The sequence below is a fragment of the Excalfactoria chinensis genome, chromosome 21 (assembly GCF_039878825.1).
Source record: "Excalfactoria chinensis isolate bCotChi1 chromosome 21, bCotChi1.hap2, whole genome shotgun sequence".
Lineage (NCBI taxonomy): Eukaryota > Metazoa > Chordata > Aves > Galliformes > Phasianidae > Excalfactoria > Excalfactoria chinensis.
The window spans coordinates 4,573,158-4,590,533 of record NC_092845.1 but is presented as its reverse complement, the minus strand read 5'-3'; the positions used below and the strand labels follow the sequence as shown (position 1 = coordinate 4,590,533).

The 17,376-nt window shown below is 45.5% G+C and overlaps 1 protein-coding gene across 5 annotated transcripts; it reads left to right on the top strand.

The window, feature by feature from the left end:
- The first annotated feature begins 1,432 nt into the window (after positions 1–1,432).
- On the top strand, positions 1,433–14,412 carry NFRKB (nuclear factor related to kappaB binding protein). Of its 5 annotated transcripts, none has more exons than XM_072355034.1 (26): positions 1,433–1,562; positions 1,821–1,972; positions 2,187–2,388; positions 2,468–2,595; positions 2,757–2,931; positions 3,139–3,240; positions 3,745–3,818; positions 4,150–4,234; positions 4,421–4,601; positions 4,723–4,831; positions 5,285–5,411; positions 6,199–6,264; positions 6,957–7,036; positions 7,122–7,165; positions 7,588–7,648; positions 7,849–8,023; positions 8,230–8,336; positions 8,628–8,751; positions 8,845–8,924; positions 9,071–9,291; positions 9,395–9,677; positions 9,961–10,179; positions 10,663–11,448; positions 12,178–12,284; positions 13,057–13,192; positions 13,453–14,412. In XM_072355034.1, the coding sequence occupies exons 2-26, from the start codon at positions 1,838–1,840 to the stop codon at positions 13,576–13,578; spliced, it is 3,933 nt and encodes a 1,310-aa protein (XP_072211135.1). In that variant the 5' UTR covers positions 1,433–1,562; positions 1,821–1,837; the 3' UTR covers positions 13,579–14,412. The 5 variants fall into 5 exon arrangements, with proteins under 5 accessions (XP_072211135.1, XP_072211139.1, XP_072211136.1 ...); XM_072355035.1 differs by having other exon boundaries at positions 1,434–1,562; positions 7,591–7,648; XM_072355038.1 differs by lacking the exon at positions 9,961–10,179 and having other exon boundaries at positions 7,591–7,648.
- The last annotated feature ends 2,964 nt before the right edge of the window (positions 14,413–17,376 follow it).

Below are 17,376 nucleotides of genomic sequence, written 5' to 3'. Positions count from 1 at the left end.
TATGGTGTGGAAATCGTGACCATGCATGATGAGAAATCCTGATTGAAATACTGGCCAGTCCGGGACTGTTTCAAGGTAACTCTGAAGTGATTTGCCAAAGTGTAGATTAATTTGTGCCTGGGATTTCACTTCTCATACTGCAGCCACAGTAGTGGGGCATTAACTAGTAATTGGGGCATTAATTGGGTTGGTAAGTAGTTGAAGACCTGAGCTCCCATTTAGTCAAGTGCAGTGATGAGCCTTTGGGTTCGGTGGGTTTGGGAGCAGCTGCGATACCCCTTAATTGAAATGAAATCATGTTGCTGAGCACTTCTTGAAGAACAGGCCGTTGCAGTTGTTTGTATGGGAGAATAGAAAGAAACTCTTTGTGTTGGCTTTGCCTCACAGAGCCCTTTTTAGGAGGGGGGTCTGCCTTCGGGCTGCTGTACTAACAACAAGTCAAACATGTGTTGGGATGAGCAGGAGGGAAGTAGAAGAGCTGGAAATTAAATCATTGCAAATGGATGCTGCTCTACGGGAGCAGTTTTAAAGTCTTAAAGCCTGAAATCTCTGGACGTTATCAAACTTTGATTTTCATGGTTTAACAGATGTGAAATTAAGAGAGAAACCTTTGGGAAAGGCCGCAGAATGAGGTCGGTTGTTCTTGCATCAGGTTTTTAAAGCTGAGAAGTGCAAAGTGTTCCAGAAAAGCAGTTGTACAACGGCACCTTTGGACTCATACCCGCTATAGCGAGCTCCCAATAGCAGTGCACTCGAGCCATCAGCTTGACACCAGCATTAAGCGACTCATCGCGTCCTCAAACTGATGCCTTTGTTGGAGGGTGAAGCACGTCTGGAAATCAAGTGTTGTGAATGTTTCATTCCAAAGTCATTAATTACGGTGACCTCCCAGAATAGGAGCTGGGGGGGGGGGGGAGCTGCAGAGCTGAGCAGAGCAATTGTGTTATAAAGGAAGAAGAGACAGAGCTGGTTTTGTTCCCCATTAACCCCCTACAGGCCCCCAACCCCGCATTGAGCTCCGGCTGCTTTGGGCACTGGGGGGGGCAGCGTTCTGCCTGCCCTTATTGAAACGTGTGTGTTCCATTGTCCACGCGGTGACTGTCGGTGTCGTTCGTAGTCTTTGTGCTACATTAAAACGTGTAAAAAACAAACAAAAACAACCACGTTAATAAATCTTTTCTTCTTGGTTTTTTTTTTTTTTAAAGGCTGTGGTGTCTGTGGGAGAATAAGTGGGTCCTAATTGAGGTGTTAATTAAAGAGGTTTGGGGGGGAGGAAGAAAAAGAACCAGGGGGGAAAAAAAACCCTTTTCTCGGTGTTTTTATCCTCCTCGTACCCTTTGAATGACTCTTAATGGGAAGGCACTGCGCAGGCGCGGCAGCCATGCTTTGCAGCACGCACCGGAAGCGGTAGCCCCCTTCCGGCTTCCGGTTCAGGGGCCGCCAGAGGGTTGAGTTGAGCGGCCGGCAGCTCCGGGCCGCACCGCGCTGTGAGCTGCTCCGGCGGGACGGGAGCTTAACGGGGGCGGCACCGCGGCCTGGCTGCCGCTGGACGAGCCGCTGAGGTGAGGAGGCGGCTTGGGCGCGAGGGGAGCGGCCTCCGGCTCTCGGTGTGGGTCAGGCGGCCCACCGAGGCCTGCTCCCCCCAAAGGGCTGCGTGGAGGTGCTGTGGGCTCTGTGTGTGTCCGCACCGAGCTGAGACACGGCAGCTCAAAGCTTGTGAGGAGCCCGAGCTGAGCTGCATCAGACGTGTCCCCTCGGAGCTGGGCAGTGTGGGATGGAGCTGCTGCGCTGCTGGGTGTGCTGAGGGATTCGTTGTTCAGGAGCTGGAAGCAGCAGGATGGACTCCCTGGATCACATGCTGACAGACCCCTTGGAGCTGGGGCCGTGCGGGGATGGAAATGGGGCTCGGATCATGGAGGACTGTCTGCTGGGCACGACCAGAGTCAGTCTGCCCGAGGACCTTCTGGAGGACGTGAGTAGCGCCTTGTGTTTGCAGAGCCTTAACAAACAGCGTGTTTAATTGCTGTTGTGCTGAATACAGCGGAACAGAACTTATTACCAATATCAATTACTTCCTCTTCCATACGACGTTGTTTCAGTGTGGGGCGGCCTTGTGTTATTTAGCTTAAGTTGTTAAAGATGCGTATGCTTTTTTTCCTCAGTTATTTCCCATTTCCTTCCTTTAGCCTGAGATCTTCTTTGAAGTTGTCAGCTTGTCCACGTGGCAGGAGGTGCTGACAGACGCGCAGCAAGAACACCTAAAAACATTCTTGCCTCGCTTCCCTGAGAACAACCACGAGCATCAGAACAAAATCATCTCTGCTTTGTTCAATGGCGAAAACTTCCGCTTTGGAAATCCACTGCACATCGCCCAGAAACTCTTCCGTGGTCAGTGAGCACAATAACGTGTGATGTGTTGTCATTTCTCAGGCTGAAAACTGAAGGAGTTTTGACCTCTTTACTGCAGATGGACACTTCAATCCCGAGGTGGTGAAGTACCGGCAGCTGTGTCTGAAGTCTCAGTACAAACGCTACTTGAGCTCTCAGCAGCAATACTTCTACCGGCTGCTCAAGCAGATCCTTGCTTCCCGCAACGTGAGTGTCTTCAAGGCACAGCCATCACTTTCTTGTGGTCCATAATGGACAGGCTGTCATTTCAGCAGCGTGCCTTGCTGTCTGTGCCTTCACAACTCTCCGTTCTCTTACTAAATGCCTGTACCTGAGCTGACTAACGTCAGGCGTATCTTGTCTTGCAGTACTTGCTGGAGTTAGCTAGGAAAGGAGGGCCTGATATGATCATGAAGAGAAGGCATTTCTCACCATCGTATGACGCAGAAGAGCGGGAGAAACGGACACATCGGCGCTACTTGAAGATTCTGAGGGAAGTGAAAGAGGAGTGTGGAGATACTGCTTTGTCTTCTGATGAAGAAGGTAATGCCCAGGACTGAAGATGTGAGCTGTGAATAGAGAAAAAGGCGTTTTGATTAAGCGGGGATAGTGTATTTGATAGAGGAAGAACCCTCTATCTGTATTATCTATCTATTAAAGAGCCCTTTACTAAGCACTGAGGAACGGGATTAGCTGTGTTTGGGGCTGATAAGACTTGCAGACATTCATTTCACTCTTTGTTCATTTAAGATCTAAGCTCCTGGCCTCCGAGCTCTCCCACACGTTGTCCGAGTCCACCAGTTCTCCTGAGAGTGATACCCACATTGTCAACCATGGACATGAGAACAGCAGGTGAGAAACAACGCAGGGGTCAATAAGGATTGAGGCGTGAGGATTACTTTGAGAACCTGGTGTGAGAATTTGTTGTTCCACGAGAAATCATGAAATACATCAATTTTATAGTCCCCAAAATATCCAAAGTTTGTTTAATATTAGTGGGTTTTGTGGTTGTTTTTTTCTCCTTGATGATTGAAGCAGTAGCGTGGTGCAGTTGTAGCTGTTTATGTGCATGTGGCAAGGGAATTCCTCTGCAGGTTACTGCAATCAAGGCTGCAAACCTTTGGCTTTTCACTTCTTTTCACTTCCACATTTGCCTTAGCAATGAAATCTAATGAACGAAGGTAGAAAGTGTTGTAAGAAAGTGATGAAAAGCGTTTCAAATTATCAAGGGAAATTTATTTACTGGGAGTCGGAGGTTGTTGGGAGTGAGAATGAATAGAAAATGGCATTCTGGGTTTGTAAAGTAGCCAAGCAAAACAAGAAAAGCACATTATCCCTGACTTTTTTTTATTGCAGACAGAATAGAACTTGGTGAGAGTGATTTGAAGATGATGTTGAGGAAACACCGTGAGAAACGAAAATACCAGCCTGTAAGACAACAGGAAACGTTGGGGTCTGACAAGGAGTGTGTGTGCTGCCCTTCGATTCCATACCATAATCATACGTAGCTGCTGATGGCATCCCTTGTTCGTGGTTATCTGCTCAGAAGTATTCTGTAGCTTTCACCGTGGGTTGTTGAGACTCAGCATTTTCAGCTTGGGGATTGAAGACTTCTCTGTTTCTGTTGTAGTGATTAACTTTGTAAGCTGATCCCAGATAGGTTTGAGGTGTTTCGGTGTTCGATTACCTTCTGGATCTTTGTTGCTAACGCGGCATTTTACCTGTTCCTGATTTTCCTTCCTGTCCTCTTGTCCCATGTAGGACCACCCAGATTTAGTGACAGCAGACATTACTCTGGAGGACATTATGACTCGTGTAAATGCTGGCAGGAAAGGATCCTTAGCAGGTGAGTGGCTGGAAGCAGTGCTTCCAGACATGTGGGAGTAGGAGGATGGGATGAACAGACAGTGGAGAAGTTTGTCTTACATGTGGTTTTGAATATGTGTTTAATTCTACTGTTATTTTATGGCCCTCGCTGAAATATAGTAAGATGTCTTCTTGTTATTTTTCTTACCTTTTGTCATCTCTGAAGCTTTATTTGACCTTGCAACCTTCAAGAAAAAGGTGAAGGAAAAAGATGACAAAAAGAAGAAGAAGCTGAAGATCATCAAATCAGAGGTGGAAGATTTGGCTGATTCTTTCAGCGGTGCACATGGGATCCCATCGCTGTCTCAGGATCATTCCCCCATCCCTCTGTCGTCTGTCAAAGAGGAGTAAGTGCTTCAAAAAGCCCCATATACTCTGTGTATGAGGGTGGGCTTCATATATGTGTATGATCTCATGTATTTAAACTAAGGATGCTTACACACTGCCTGTGTTTTCTTTCATTTGAAGACCTCTTGAAGACATGAAGCCGTGCCTTGGAGTAAATGAAATATCTTCCAGCTTCTTTTCCCTTCTGTTGGAAATACTGTTTCTGGAAGGACCTGCCAGTCTCTCTATGGTGAGAACCACCCACAAGTGTAACAGTCTTTGCAGAAAGTCAAATTAGAGCGCAGAGATTTTTGTAGCTGGGTAATAGAGATTTTCTCCGGGAGCATTTTGCTCTGAATCACATCCATGTGTGGGTTCGATGTTACAAGATTACAGGCGTCTGAGAGTGCACACCACATTCTGTGTCGTGAATTCAATTGGCTGCCTGCCTAAGTCTTTGTGTACCTGCTGTTGAGGTCATGATGTGATCAATTCTGCGTGTAAAGGCTGGTGATAGTGGGGAATTTTTTCCCCTATTTTTGCTGTCTGTTTTCTGAAATACCACCTTAGAGTTACTTGGAAAAGTCAGATGATCTTGTTGTGTCAGTATCAATTCATTTTTTTTTCCCATTACAAGTTTGGCTGGTTGGTTTTCTATTAGAAAATATCCATCTTTAACAGAATGCTTATGTTTTCTTTCCAGCTTGAGGATAAAGTTATAGACTGGCAAACTTCTCCTGCCAGTGCACTGAATACCTGGTTCTCTTTTGCCACTAACTGGTCTGAACTGGTTTTACCTGCCTTGCAGTACCTGTCAGGTGACAGCAGAGGTAAGAATAGCTGTCAGAAATACTAATGGTGCTTGTACATTTGTTCTAATCAGCGCTGGTTTATATTATAGCTCCAGTCAATCTTTAATTCATCAGCACAGTAAGTCATTGTATTGTTTACAGTGCTTCTGTAATAGGGATTACATCTGCATGGGGATGGTAGATAAGACCCAGTTTGATTCTAATGGATGTGAAACTAAAACAGGCTGTTTCTCCTGTTTGAATCATGTCCTTAAGGCAGCGTGTTTGAAGCATGTACAAGGAGGTTGCAGTTGTCTTTGGAGATAGTGAAAAATAAATGAGATGCTTCTTTGATCTATCCACTGGCAACATGAAGGACCAGCTCTTTTACCTGGGGTTTGGGCCAGCTAAGCTCTACTTCTTCCTTTTAAACTCATTTATTCTATGGTTCTGGTTTGCTCAGTTTTAATGGAAGGACAGTGTAGATTGTACTGGCCTTTGCCAAATGGATACGTGATGTTCTCCATAATGATGGTGATTACTTTAAATCTCAAGTCTGTTTCAACATGAGCCCATGGATTACCATCCATTAACAGTTCCTGGGATCTGATCTGACAGCTTGTAGACACAAAGGTTGTTGCCCTGTTCTGTTCTTGGGCTTGCAGTGTTCCTCAGGAGATGCTAACCTTCCCATTGGCCAAGAGTGCATTTGGAGCTGTAAGCACTTAAAATGCTGTCACTGACTCAACAGTTTGCGTTACAGCCATAGAACTGGGGGGGTTGTGTTGCTGTGTGATGTTTCTGAACTGCACATCTTTCTTTGTAGATGTTCCATCCAGCTTCTCACCTTTTGTTGAATTCAAGGAAAAAACTCAGCAGTGGAAATTACTTGGTAACTTGCACTTTTCTGTGATTTCTGGTGTTGTAAAGATCATTTGTTTGCTCCAGAACTCTTCCTTTTTCCTTGCTGTAGCCCAGAGATGATGTCCAGCAGATCCATAACTTCAGTGGTTGGGCTCTTTGTGTTCTTTTAGCTGAGCAGAAACGTGGTTTACATTCAGTACTTTTTGTTAGACATTATTTGCAGCAATAGAAAGTGATCAAAGGCACTGAGCTTTTTTCCTTTACGTTGCTGACATAACCATGTTTGTCACCCTTCAGATCTTTCTGAACACCTTCATATTTTCCATTCTGCCTAATTCTTCATTACAGTTATAAATAATTGAAGCTTCTCTGTGAAGCAGGCTGATTTTATTCCCATTTTACAAGCAGGAACCAAAGAGCAAATGAATAATGAATTTGCCCAGGCTCATATTGTGTGAACTACCGACACTTTGCATTTTTTACTTTAGCTTAAGCTGAAGGTTTTTCTATTCCTACCTATTGTGACTCCTGATCATATTCACGGGCTTAAACTGGCAGAGTTTTGGAGTCAGGTTGGACTTGATGATCATAGTATGTAAGGTGCCTTGTGACTGATGGTGCATGGAGGTTAGAAGGGAGTAGGAGATGATTGGAAAGTACAAGCATGTGGCTTCATAACAAATAATTTTCATTTCCTATGTTTCTTGGTTTTTGGACCAGGTTCTTGCCAAGATCATGAGAAAGAATTGGCAGCCCTGTTTCAGCTCTGGTTGGAAACCAAGGACCAGACTTTCTTCAAAGTGAGTCAGGAGAAAACGGTCTTTTAGCAGCACAAAGCCCGGCTGGGTTGTATCCAACACTGACATTTCTGTGTTTCTTTAATAGGAAAATGAAGACAGCTCAGATGCCATAATGCCAATTCCTAGAGTGTAAGTGTATGATATTGCTTTTAAACCTGCACAGTATGTGCTAAAGCTGTGGAGTTTGGTCCTTGTAGCTCTAGATCTGAAGAGCTGGTTACTTCAAAGAAAAAACGTGGCAGGAGAGAATTTGTTGTCAGAGTTTATAGACAAAATAACTGGACATTGCAAACTCAGCTCAGTTTTACCAAATTCAGCTGTTACCCAAAGAGACCTCTGATCTAATGTGTGTCCTCATTACTGGGTTGCTTACAGTCCTTGCTTACCTTCAGATAGCCTGTAGGGAATATTTTAAGGTTATCTATACCAGCATAAGTGCTTTCAGAACTTTTTCTTTGGTGCCAGAAGAATTTGCAGTGAGGTGGTTAATCCTTTGGGATTGGGATTACTGTGGGCTCGTTGCTCAATGCTAACGGTGGTCTTTGTTTCAGAAGGACTGACTATGTAGTCCGACCTAGCACTGGAGAGGAGAAACGTGTATTCCAGGAGCAGGTAAAAAGAGACTCTTCCTAAGAGTTGGCCATTAAAGCAAGAGGTTTTGTATGGTTTGAGAGTTGTTTACTCTGCAAAAGCTTAAGAAACTATCTAGAGAATGACGGTAACTTAATCTATATTACAATATCAGTTACAAACCTCAGGACTTTGCTCTGTTTGTGTCCTGCTAAATTCAGTTCTCTTGTTTCAAAACGCAGGAACGTTACCGTTACAGCCAGCCCCACAAAGCTTTCACCTTCCGTATGCACGGCTTTGAGTCAGTTGTTGGTCCTGTGAAGGGGGTGTTTGACAAGGAGACATCATTAAACAAAGCCCGAGAGCATTCTCTCCTGCGATCAGATAGACCAGCGTATGTCACCATCTTGTCTCTTGGTAAGGTGATTGCATGCTTTGATGGTTATTTATTTACTAATTGAAAGGCACATCTGTCCATCCAAACAGTGACTTTAGGAATCTATGATATGAAAGAAAAAAGCGGATGATTTACTGATATGACATAAATGAAGAGAAAAATTACCTGAAATGATGGTGGTGAAATGCTGGCAGCTGCAAGTTTAAGCTCTGATTTTCTCCTTCAGTTCGTGATGCTGCTGCTCGGCTTCCCAATGGAGAAGGAACTCGTGCTGAAATCTGTGAGCTGCTTAAAGATTCCCAGTTCCTCGCGCCCGATGTCACAAGTGCTCAAGTGAGTTGGATGTCATCTGAGAAAAAAGACCCAGGGTTTACATTGCATCGTGCATACGGCTGCTTACAGAACAGATCCAGAAAGAGTTGATTCTTCAGAGCCCTTGGATTTCTTGAAGCTCCATTTAATTCCAGATGGCAAGCAGCACCCTGCAGTGCAACTTCTGCTCTTAGCCACTTCTTATGCACATTTAGATCGCCAGCGACTTACTCTGGTTTAATGCTGAATGGGTTTGACCTCTAGCTGCCCCAACAAGGACAGCTGGTAATATGGTGAATTCTGTATTTTCAGGTTAACACTGTTGTTAGTGGTGCTTTGGATCGTTTGCATTATGAGAAAGATCCCTGTGTTAAATACGACATTGGACGCAAGTTGTGGATCTACCTGCACCGGAACAGGAGTGAGGAGGAGTTTGGTAAGCCTGGCTTGGTGGGACTACCCTGTTCATTCCTTATGTACACAAACATGTTTGTGTTCAGGAACCCTAACTATTAATTTATATTTGCAGAACGGATCCACCAGGCTCAAGCTGCTGCAGCAAAGGCCAAGAAGGCTCTCCAGCAGAAGCCAAAACCTCCTGCAAAAGTGGTAAGTTTCTTTGCACAGATTTGCACAGGTGCTTTTGTGATTGAGAATGAGATACGGGTTTGAAGTGCTCAGCCCATTCTTCTTACAGTGCAACAAACACAACTGTTTCTGTACAACACCTTCACTTTGACTTGGTTTCTCTGCAGAAATCTAGTAACAAGGAGAGCTCTGTGAAAGCTCCCCCCAGCAGCACGTCAGAGCCCAGTCAGCTGAGCCTTAGTGACTCCAGCATGCCTCCAACTCCAGTGACTCCTGTGACACCTACTGCACCAGCATTACCAGCAACACCTATTTCACCCCCACCGGTGTCTGTAGTTAACAAGAGTGTATCTAGTGCTGGATCAGAGCCAGCAAAACCCAGCCAAAGGTATGCTCTCCTTCTATCTTATACATCGCTTGTGAGTATCACTGGTTCTTGCGCAGTCATCTACACCTTTGCTGACCTTCTGCTGGCTTTATCTTTTCTGCAGTGTTCTTCTGGTTTCATCCCCTACCATGCCACAGCTTGGGACGTTGCTTTCCACAGCCCAGAGTTCACAGACCCAGCCTGGCCCGCAGCCACCTCCCGCCAGGGTGGTGAGTCACACTGCATCCTCAGTATTGCCACAGGTCCGGGTGGTCAGTGCCCAGTCCAGCATCCCAGCTGTGTCTCAGCAAGCCCCGGTGGTAACGCAGCAGCAGCAGCAGCAGCCTACATCAGTGTCTCAGATCCGTGTTCCAGCTACAGCCACGCAAAGCAAAGGGCTGCCTCAGGTGAGACTGGCTGCTTGGAAGTGGTGGAGTAGCTCTGATGTTTGTCTGTGGGTCTCTCTGCTATGGTGCAGCTGCAGAAACAGAGCACTGTTAACAGTTGTGTACAAATACTGTTCCGTGCCCCTTTTTTGTTTCCACAGGCAGTTTATGTGGCAGCATCTGTTTGTACGTTACACTAAAAAATACAGAATTTGCAAACTAAGGCATGAGACAAAACCACTGTGTATCAGTCTGTTAGGGTTGTGTGAGCCTGCTCATAAGCTGCCTCTTTGTTTTGCTGTAGGCTGTGATGACTTTACCAGTAAAAGCTCAAACCAGCCCAGCACAGGTGCAAAGACAAGGAACTTCTGTGACAGGACAGACAGGCATCACTGTGACAGGACTGTCTGCAGCACCCAGTCCTGCTGTAAAGGCAGTAACCAGCTCTCCAGGCAGTTCTGCTACAAGCACCTCCTCTACCACTGTCATCCAGAATGTAGCTGGCCAGAATATCATCAAGCAGGTGAGAGGGAGGAGAGATGAGAGTGAACTGCATGCCCCAGTTGTTTGCCCTTTATCGTGCCAGGTGTGCATGCAGATGTGAAAAGACAGTGAAAGGAATAGTTGCCCATCATGTACAAGTTGATTGACCATTCAGGCTTGGTCAGTTGCTGGTTTGCTGTATTTTAGCCCCATTTTCATGTACAGGTAAAGAATGTGTTAGTGCAGGCTCTTTAACGTAGAATCTGTGCCTGTCGATCATTTTTCCATTCCTTTTGTTTGAAGAAGAAACAATTTCCAGGACATTTCCTATGATTTTGTTAGTGCTGCGTAACAAGCAACCATAGATTATTTGTAGGAGTGCAGTAAGCACTTATCATCCTGCTGAAGGGGAAAAGAACGCTGAGCAAACATCAACCTGTAGGGAAGTTTTACTTCTCTTTTACTGTGCCTAGGACTGTGTTCTAGTTTCATGTAACAAATCTGGTTCTCTGATCTTTTCCAGGTGGCCATTACGGGGCAGCTTGGCATGAAGACCCAGCCTGGAAGCAGCATCCCACTTACAGCTACCAACTTTCGGATCCAAGGCAAGGATGTGCTGCGCCTTCCCCCCTCCTCAATCACCACAGATGCGAAGGGACAGACTGTGCTGCGTATCACCCCGGACATGATGGCCACCCTGGCCAAATCTCAAGTCACTACCGTCAAACTGACTCAGGACCTGTTCACAGCAGCTGCTGGAAGCAGTGCTAGTGGGAAGGGCATTTCTGCAACGCTGCATGTGGCATCCAATCCTGTCCAGACTGCTGATTCTCCAGCCAAGACTAGCACGGCCTCATCTTCTTCTTCCAGTCCAGCTGGGAGCACAGTGGTTAAAGTGACCCCTGACTTAAAGACCGCAGAGCCAACGAGTTCTGCTTTCAGACTGATGCCTGCTCTAGGCATGACTGTGGCAGATCAGAAGAGCAAAGCCATTACTACAGTGTCATCCACTGAGGCCAAGCCAGCTGCTACCATAAGAATCGTCCAAGGGCTGGGGGTGATGCCACCCAAAGCTGGGCAGACAATTACCGTAGCTACTCATGCTAAGCAAGTACCCTCCTCAGCAGCAGTGAGCGTGCCTGGCACAGTCCACACCTCAGCTGTCTCATTACCAACCATGAGTGCCACAGTGTCAAAAGCAGTTGCTGTTGCTTCAGGAGCTGCTGGGACTCCCATAACTATAGGCACAGGAGGTACTGCTGTGCGGCAGGTACCTGTCAGCACCACAGTAGTGTCTACATCACAGGCAGTAAGTAATGCTGAGCTTTTCCTGGAGTTGGCTGAGAAAGGGGAGTGGTGATTTATTGCTGATGGTTTATCTCTAAACATCTCTTACCTCTGCAAAAGGTCAAATTAAGTGCTGTAGAATGTGAGTCCGCAACTGATTTCGTGGTGTTGGAATTGCAGCTCAATATTGAATGACCAGAAAACAGTTCACTGTGCGTCTTCCATTAACTCCCTTTTGAGACAGCGAGTGAAATAAACTGGGTTTATCTAAAGTCCTCACCATTGCAGTTCAGCATCGTGCGTCATGCTTCCGGAACGTTCTTCTTTGGAATAGTGTCACAAGTAGAAGAGCTTTTCACTTGTATAAAGGATTTTACCAAGTGCTCAGTTTAATGTAGTTCTAATGGCCAAAGCTGTCTGCAGTGTGAGCTGTATTGTGAAAGCTGAATAAGTTAATTGACGTTGCCGTGGTTTCATAAGGATAAAAAACAATGGCCAAATGCAATGCTCCTTCCCAGAGAAATATTGTGGTGCAAAGATGAAAGGGATTTGCAGGCTTGGGGCAGCTGTGAAGTGAATGAGTTGGAGGTGAATTTTAATCAGGCTGAAATGGGGCTGATTACATCGGCAACGCTGCTTTGGTTTCTCTTCCCAGGATGCTGCAAAGCAAACTGAGTGGTAATTGTGTGTTGTCAGGCAGTTTCTCTGCTGTGTTCCCTGTGGCTTCTCATGTATTCTTCAACTTCTTTAGGGTAAACTGCCAGCCCGAATAACGGTGCCTCTGTCAGTGATCAGCCAGCCAGTGAAAGGCAAGAGTGTGGTGACTGCCCCCATCATCAAGGGCAACCTCGGGACCAAGTGAGTACTTTCTACCTGGTAGTTTTGTTTAGAAATGGACTGAGCAGGTTCTCTGTTCAGTCAGGTTCCTGGGGATCTAGTAGAGGGTGGCAGAGATGTGATGTCTGTCCATAGGGCCACCAGCTAACAGCAGGAAACAGAGAGAGCGTGGAGTCTGGCCAAGAATGCAGTTCATGTTTAGGGGACCTTGAGATGTAAATTCCAGCACATACAGGGAAGAAAACAATAATATTTGCTTTTAAACCAACTAAAATAGTTTAGTTTATAATAGATGAGTTCTTTGAGCAAGAATTAAGCTGGTGACATACCTAAAACTGTTTGTAATCTTGAGGCCATCTCTCTGCTAAAGAAACCAGCGCATTGTTACCTGCCTCAGTGCAAATTCCTGTGCCATTCAGGTGTTGTAGTCCTTCTGTTTATTCGTCCGTGAATTCTGGTAGGATCTCCCTTGGTTGATCTTTCAAGGCAGAACAGTTTGTGCTCAGCTATTTTCTGTATCCCCTGGGAAGCGTTCAGGTCTGATCAGACTGGCCCAGTAACAGACACGGTCCAGAGTGAGAGGGTTTAATCCATGCGATAAGGTCATTCTAATCGTGAGAAATGTTGACATGAACTTTTCACTTGTGTATTTGCCATTGTTGTGAAAGAAAAATCATTAAAACCATTAGTAAATTGGCTCAGTAATTTCATCTCCTAGCAACTGAAAAACAATCTGTAAGAGATATAACCCGCTGTACTGTTGATTAACCCCTCAACAATTCTCTTTCCTTAGCATCAGTGGGTTGGGTAGAAACATCATCCTGACCACGATGCCAGCGGGGACAAAACTGATTGCTGGGAACAAACCAGTGAGTTTTCTGACTGCACAGCAACTGCAGCAGCTGCAGCAGCAAGGCCAAGCCACACAGGTAATGGCACGGAGAGCAATTCTCTGCTTTGCTTTGTGATGAACTAACGTCTTCATGAGGACATCACATCTCGTACATGGGTTTCCACGAAAAGCATATGCATGCAGCTTGTGTGTATTGAGCGCATGCACTGCATCATTTCCTTTGCCTTCTCTACGTCCAGTTATGGTTTTTAAAGTCATCTTCCTGGATTCACATAATGGTGTGACACCAGCTTGTTCCTGACATGAGCTGAATTCTTTTCTTTCCATTTCAAACAGGTGCGAATTCAAACAGTACCAGCCTCCCATCTCCAGCAGGGAACGGTGTCTGGCTCAACTAAAGCGGTTTCCACTGTCGTCGTGACAACAGCTCCATCTCCAAAACAGTCCCAAGATCAGCTATGAGAACTGGCCTCAGAACTGCTCACTTTCCAACAGCTTCCCTGAATATGTTGTTATCTCCCATCCGGCCATCCAAGGTTACCTAACCGCAGTCATGGCAAAGGATTGGACTGGATTCTGTCACGTGCAACACACGTTACTTGCTCTGCAGCCTTAACCAGGGTGTCTCACTCAGAAGAGGCGACTTGTTGGCTTCCCAAAGTCGTGAAGAAGGTGCATCCTTTGGGTGGAGCCCAGCTGTCACTCATTATCTGTAGCTGACGTAGGATCCTGGTGTGGACACGTGGCATTTGTAACACAGCCTGGAAGTAGATCCCTAAAACATTGAATGCACTATTTATATAGAGACTTTTAAAACACCTCTTCCCTATCTCTGGGCTCAAACTTCTCATTGAGCAGATACCACTTCCATGTCAAGTTTCTGTCAAGGGCAGCATTAAGAGCCCCCTGGTCAGGATGATTCTTGATGTTAACGAAGTGATTCTGACCTGCAGTTTGGTTTTTATCTTGAGAATTTTATCCCTTTCTTTGAGTTTTGCACATGCTGGAGAAGAGTTCCTTGCAGTCCTGATGTGACCTGAAGCTTTTCCAGAATAAGATCACGAGTGTTGAGCGAGGAGAAGAATGCAGAAAGCCTTACAAATCCCTTTGCCATCTCCTTTCAGTTTTGTACAGCTTGTTGTTTTGTGTACATGATGGTTTAGCTGGCCAAGGGCTAATAGATTGTCCATCTTCCTTTGTGAGATGGTTCCTTCTAAGATGGTTTCTCTTGTCTTTTTTTTACACTGTGTTGCTCTGAGTTACATAGTACTGAATACACGTGTTTACAGAACCAGGTCTCATCTCTCAGTGCTCTTCTGTGTTAGTAGAACTTCATGGCAGAAGCTGAAGCTGCACGTTGCTGTTCAATGCTGCATCTAAGCAGAGCCAACTGTTCTGCTGATCTTCAGGTGCAGGTACTGAATAAGCAGGACACACCAACCCAAACAGCTGGCTAATGAATATGCCGCAGGAACTGAATTGGGTGTCCTGAATGGAACAGTACACCAGTTTCATGAGCAAAGTATGCCCTGTTCCATGGTTCAGCTTCTGGTATGTTAATTCCACTCTGGTTGAAAAATAACCCTTGAGCTTCTGCAAGTAAAGCACAGTTGGCTTTATAAGTAACCTATAATCTCTCAGCAATATGCTCAAGGGCAGAGAAGGGTTCAAGTTAGTTTCTCTTGGTGTATGCTAGGGCTGCATGAGGGCATATTTAAACTAGGCTGCAATGGGAATAAACACTTCCAGGTGAGTACTGCAGAGCTGTGCACACGAGCAGGAGTAGAAAGGCCAAGAGAAAGCAGTGTGTGACAGCATCTGTTCTCCAGCTGTTTGTCCTGCAGGGCCTGAAACTGAAAGGACTTTTGTTCTGATGCATCCCGACCGTTATCTTTTGTAATTAAAAAATGGAATTACGGCCCGGTTTCGTCGCACTGAGTTCCTCACTGGTGTTATGTAAGAGCCTTTATTGTTTGTTAAAAGCTGTGGGATAGGTATCTATTTCCACTGAGAGAATATAATGTAATCCTTGCTTATAAGGGCTGAGTCCTGCACAGACTGCCTCAAACACGCACTAACCTTTATTTCTAACCTTTATTTTAACAACGGCTTCATTTGATTCAAATCATGGGGAAAATATTTATACCTCAGTGAGATGTTCTCATGACCCGATGGTCTCCTTGGGGTTACTGGCAGTGTTCCTTTTCAAACTAACTGAACAGCAGCCTGCCTCTTCTTAATGGTTGCTCTTCATTTTCCAGTTCTCAGGTAAGTTCACAACCCTTGTCGCTTGCTTTTCATATGGCAAAACCGAACCACACCAGAGATGTGTTTTAATGCTGTAGTTGCTGGGCAGCAATCAGCTTAGTTCCATCTGTAACTTAGCTGAGTCATTATTATGTGGGTAGCTTAGACGTGCTGTAAATCAAACAGCATCTATAGTGCTACACTGGTCCGTTCAATGGTAGCAAAGTACATCCAAGTGCAGCAGTGGGAATTAACCTTCTGCCACCAGCAGAGTGGTTAAACATTCAGGCTGTCCTCTGCTCTGGTCTTTAATAACTCAGACAAGTGCTACACTTGTTTAGTTTGCACAGCGAGGTGCTCCTTGCAGCCTGGTTCAGTTGCTTGTATGACGGTGCAATAAACTGAGCCGGACAGCTGGTGTGTGCTGGAATCTGACATCTTCTGTTTGTGTTTCCAGCTCCACTGAGCTACTGACCTGCTTTGATAAAACCTTGGGGGTGGCATTGCTGCATCACATGGAACTTGTTCCATGGAAGTTTTGTGAATGCATGTTGAAATACAGGGTCATTTTGGCAAGCTGTTCATGTTGCTTCACCCACTGCGCCTCTCGGTGTTCAGTCCTGCTGTTATCCAATAAGGAACAAAGTATTTAAGCTCAAATCCTTCCGACTCCATTTAGTTTTATTGTTCAATTGCCGTCAGAGCTCTTAGAGTTTGATTTTTATCCCAGAACAGGGTCAACATTTTGCCTTTCAAATGAAGCCTGGCAGAATTCCTATCTGTGGATGGAGATGGAGCACTGCAGTTCTCAGCCATGTTTTAGGGGAGTCCTGATTTCGGTTGTAAATGCTATCAGCAGTTTCCAGTTTGAGCATGGATTGATTTTGTTCCCAGTGTCCCGCACTGAGGGCTAATAAGGTAAAAGTAAAAGGTAAGGTACAAGTTCTAAGAGCCAGTTTGTTGGCTTCCATTGAGAAGTATCCACCAAACTAACTTGATAAGCCTTACATCTGTCAAGCTGCCTTTTCTCACCGTCCTCCACTTTGTAAGACCTGGGGCAAAATAATTCACCTTCCATTACCAAGCTCCTGGATGGAGAATCATGCTGGTCTTTAATAGCCCCAGGACCAGATGCTTTTGCATCCACACTTACAGCAGGAGGGAGCAGACCTGCTGAAGGTGACACTGCTGTGCTGATGTGTATAGAGCCAATGAGAAGCAAACACCTGGAAAGATGCTGGCGTTGTTTGCAACTGGGTAAGTGTCTTTCATGCTTTGATGTGTCATTGTGAATGAATGTCCAGCAATGGGGAAATGTTTGTCCCTGGGGAAGCAGCGGTTAGTTGGCATTTATGAGACAGATGGAATTATTTAGGTTCCAATTTATTGGGGAGGCAGCACTGAGCAAATAGACTTCACCAAAGCCCTGAGTGTTTGTTAAGGATTCACAGTAAAGCATCCACCTCTCCTGATTCAGTGCAGTGCAAAAGGAGAATAATTGCCTGTATTCATTCCGTAATTACTGCTGTGCAGTCAAAAATAGATGTTAGTGTAGCTGAATCACAGCCTCTGGTGTGAGGGAGGAACAGCACTGAAAAGTGAAACAGAGAATCCAAGCTACTGATCAATAGCATTGCTAAAGGAAGCTGTCACACAGGAGGGTCACCTGCATTGTATCTATTTATATATATGTATATGCACGCACAGAGAGAGAAAAGATATATATATATATATAATAAAGCTACTGCTAAGGATACATACCTCCATGCTAGGAGCAGCCTCACCCTCAGTCCTGTCAGTCAGCAGGTACCACAGTAAAGTTCCTTCTCTCCTTCATGCTGTGTGGTTCAGGCTGATGGCAAACAGCTGCAGCTTCCCACTGTGTTCCCCTGCCTGCACCAGGCTCCCTGCAGGGGCAGTCTGAGCTCTTCTGGCTTATGCAGGACAGAGCTCAGTGCCAACCAGTGGTCACAGAAACACCAGTGAGTTGGTATCTCACCTTTGTCAGTCCAA

What these genes read in the sequence shown, in the direction of transcription:
- NFRKB (XM_072355034.1), top strand. Translation starts at nt 1,838, where the DNA reads ATGGACTCCCTGGATCACATGCTGACAGACCCCTTGGAGCTGGGGCCG. An exon ending in CATGGACATGAGAACAGCAG is followed by an intron (nt 3,241 to 3,744) that starts GTGAGAAACAAC and finishes TTTTTATTGCAG; the next exon opens with ACAGAATAGAACTTGGTGAG. An exon ending in GCCAGAATATCATCAAGCAG is followed by an intron (nt 10,180 to 10,662) that starts GTGAGAGGGAGG and finishes GATCTTTTCCAG; the next exon opens with GTGGCCATTACGGGGCAGCT.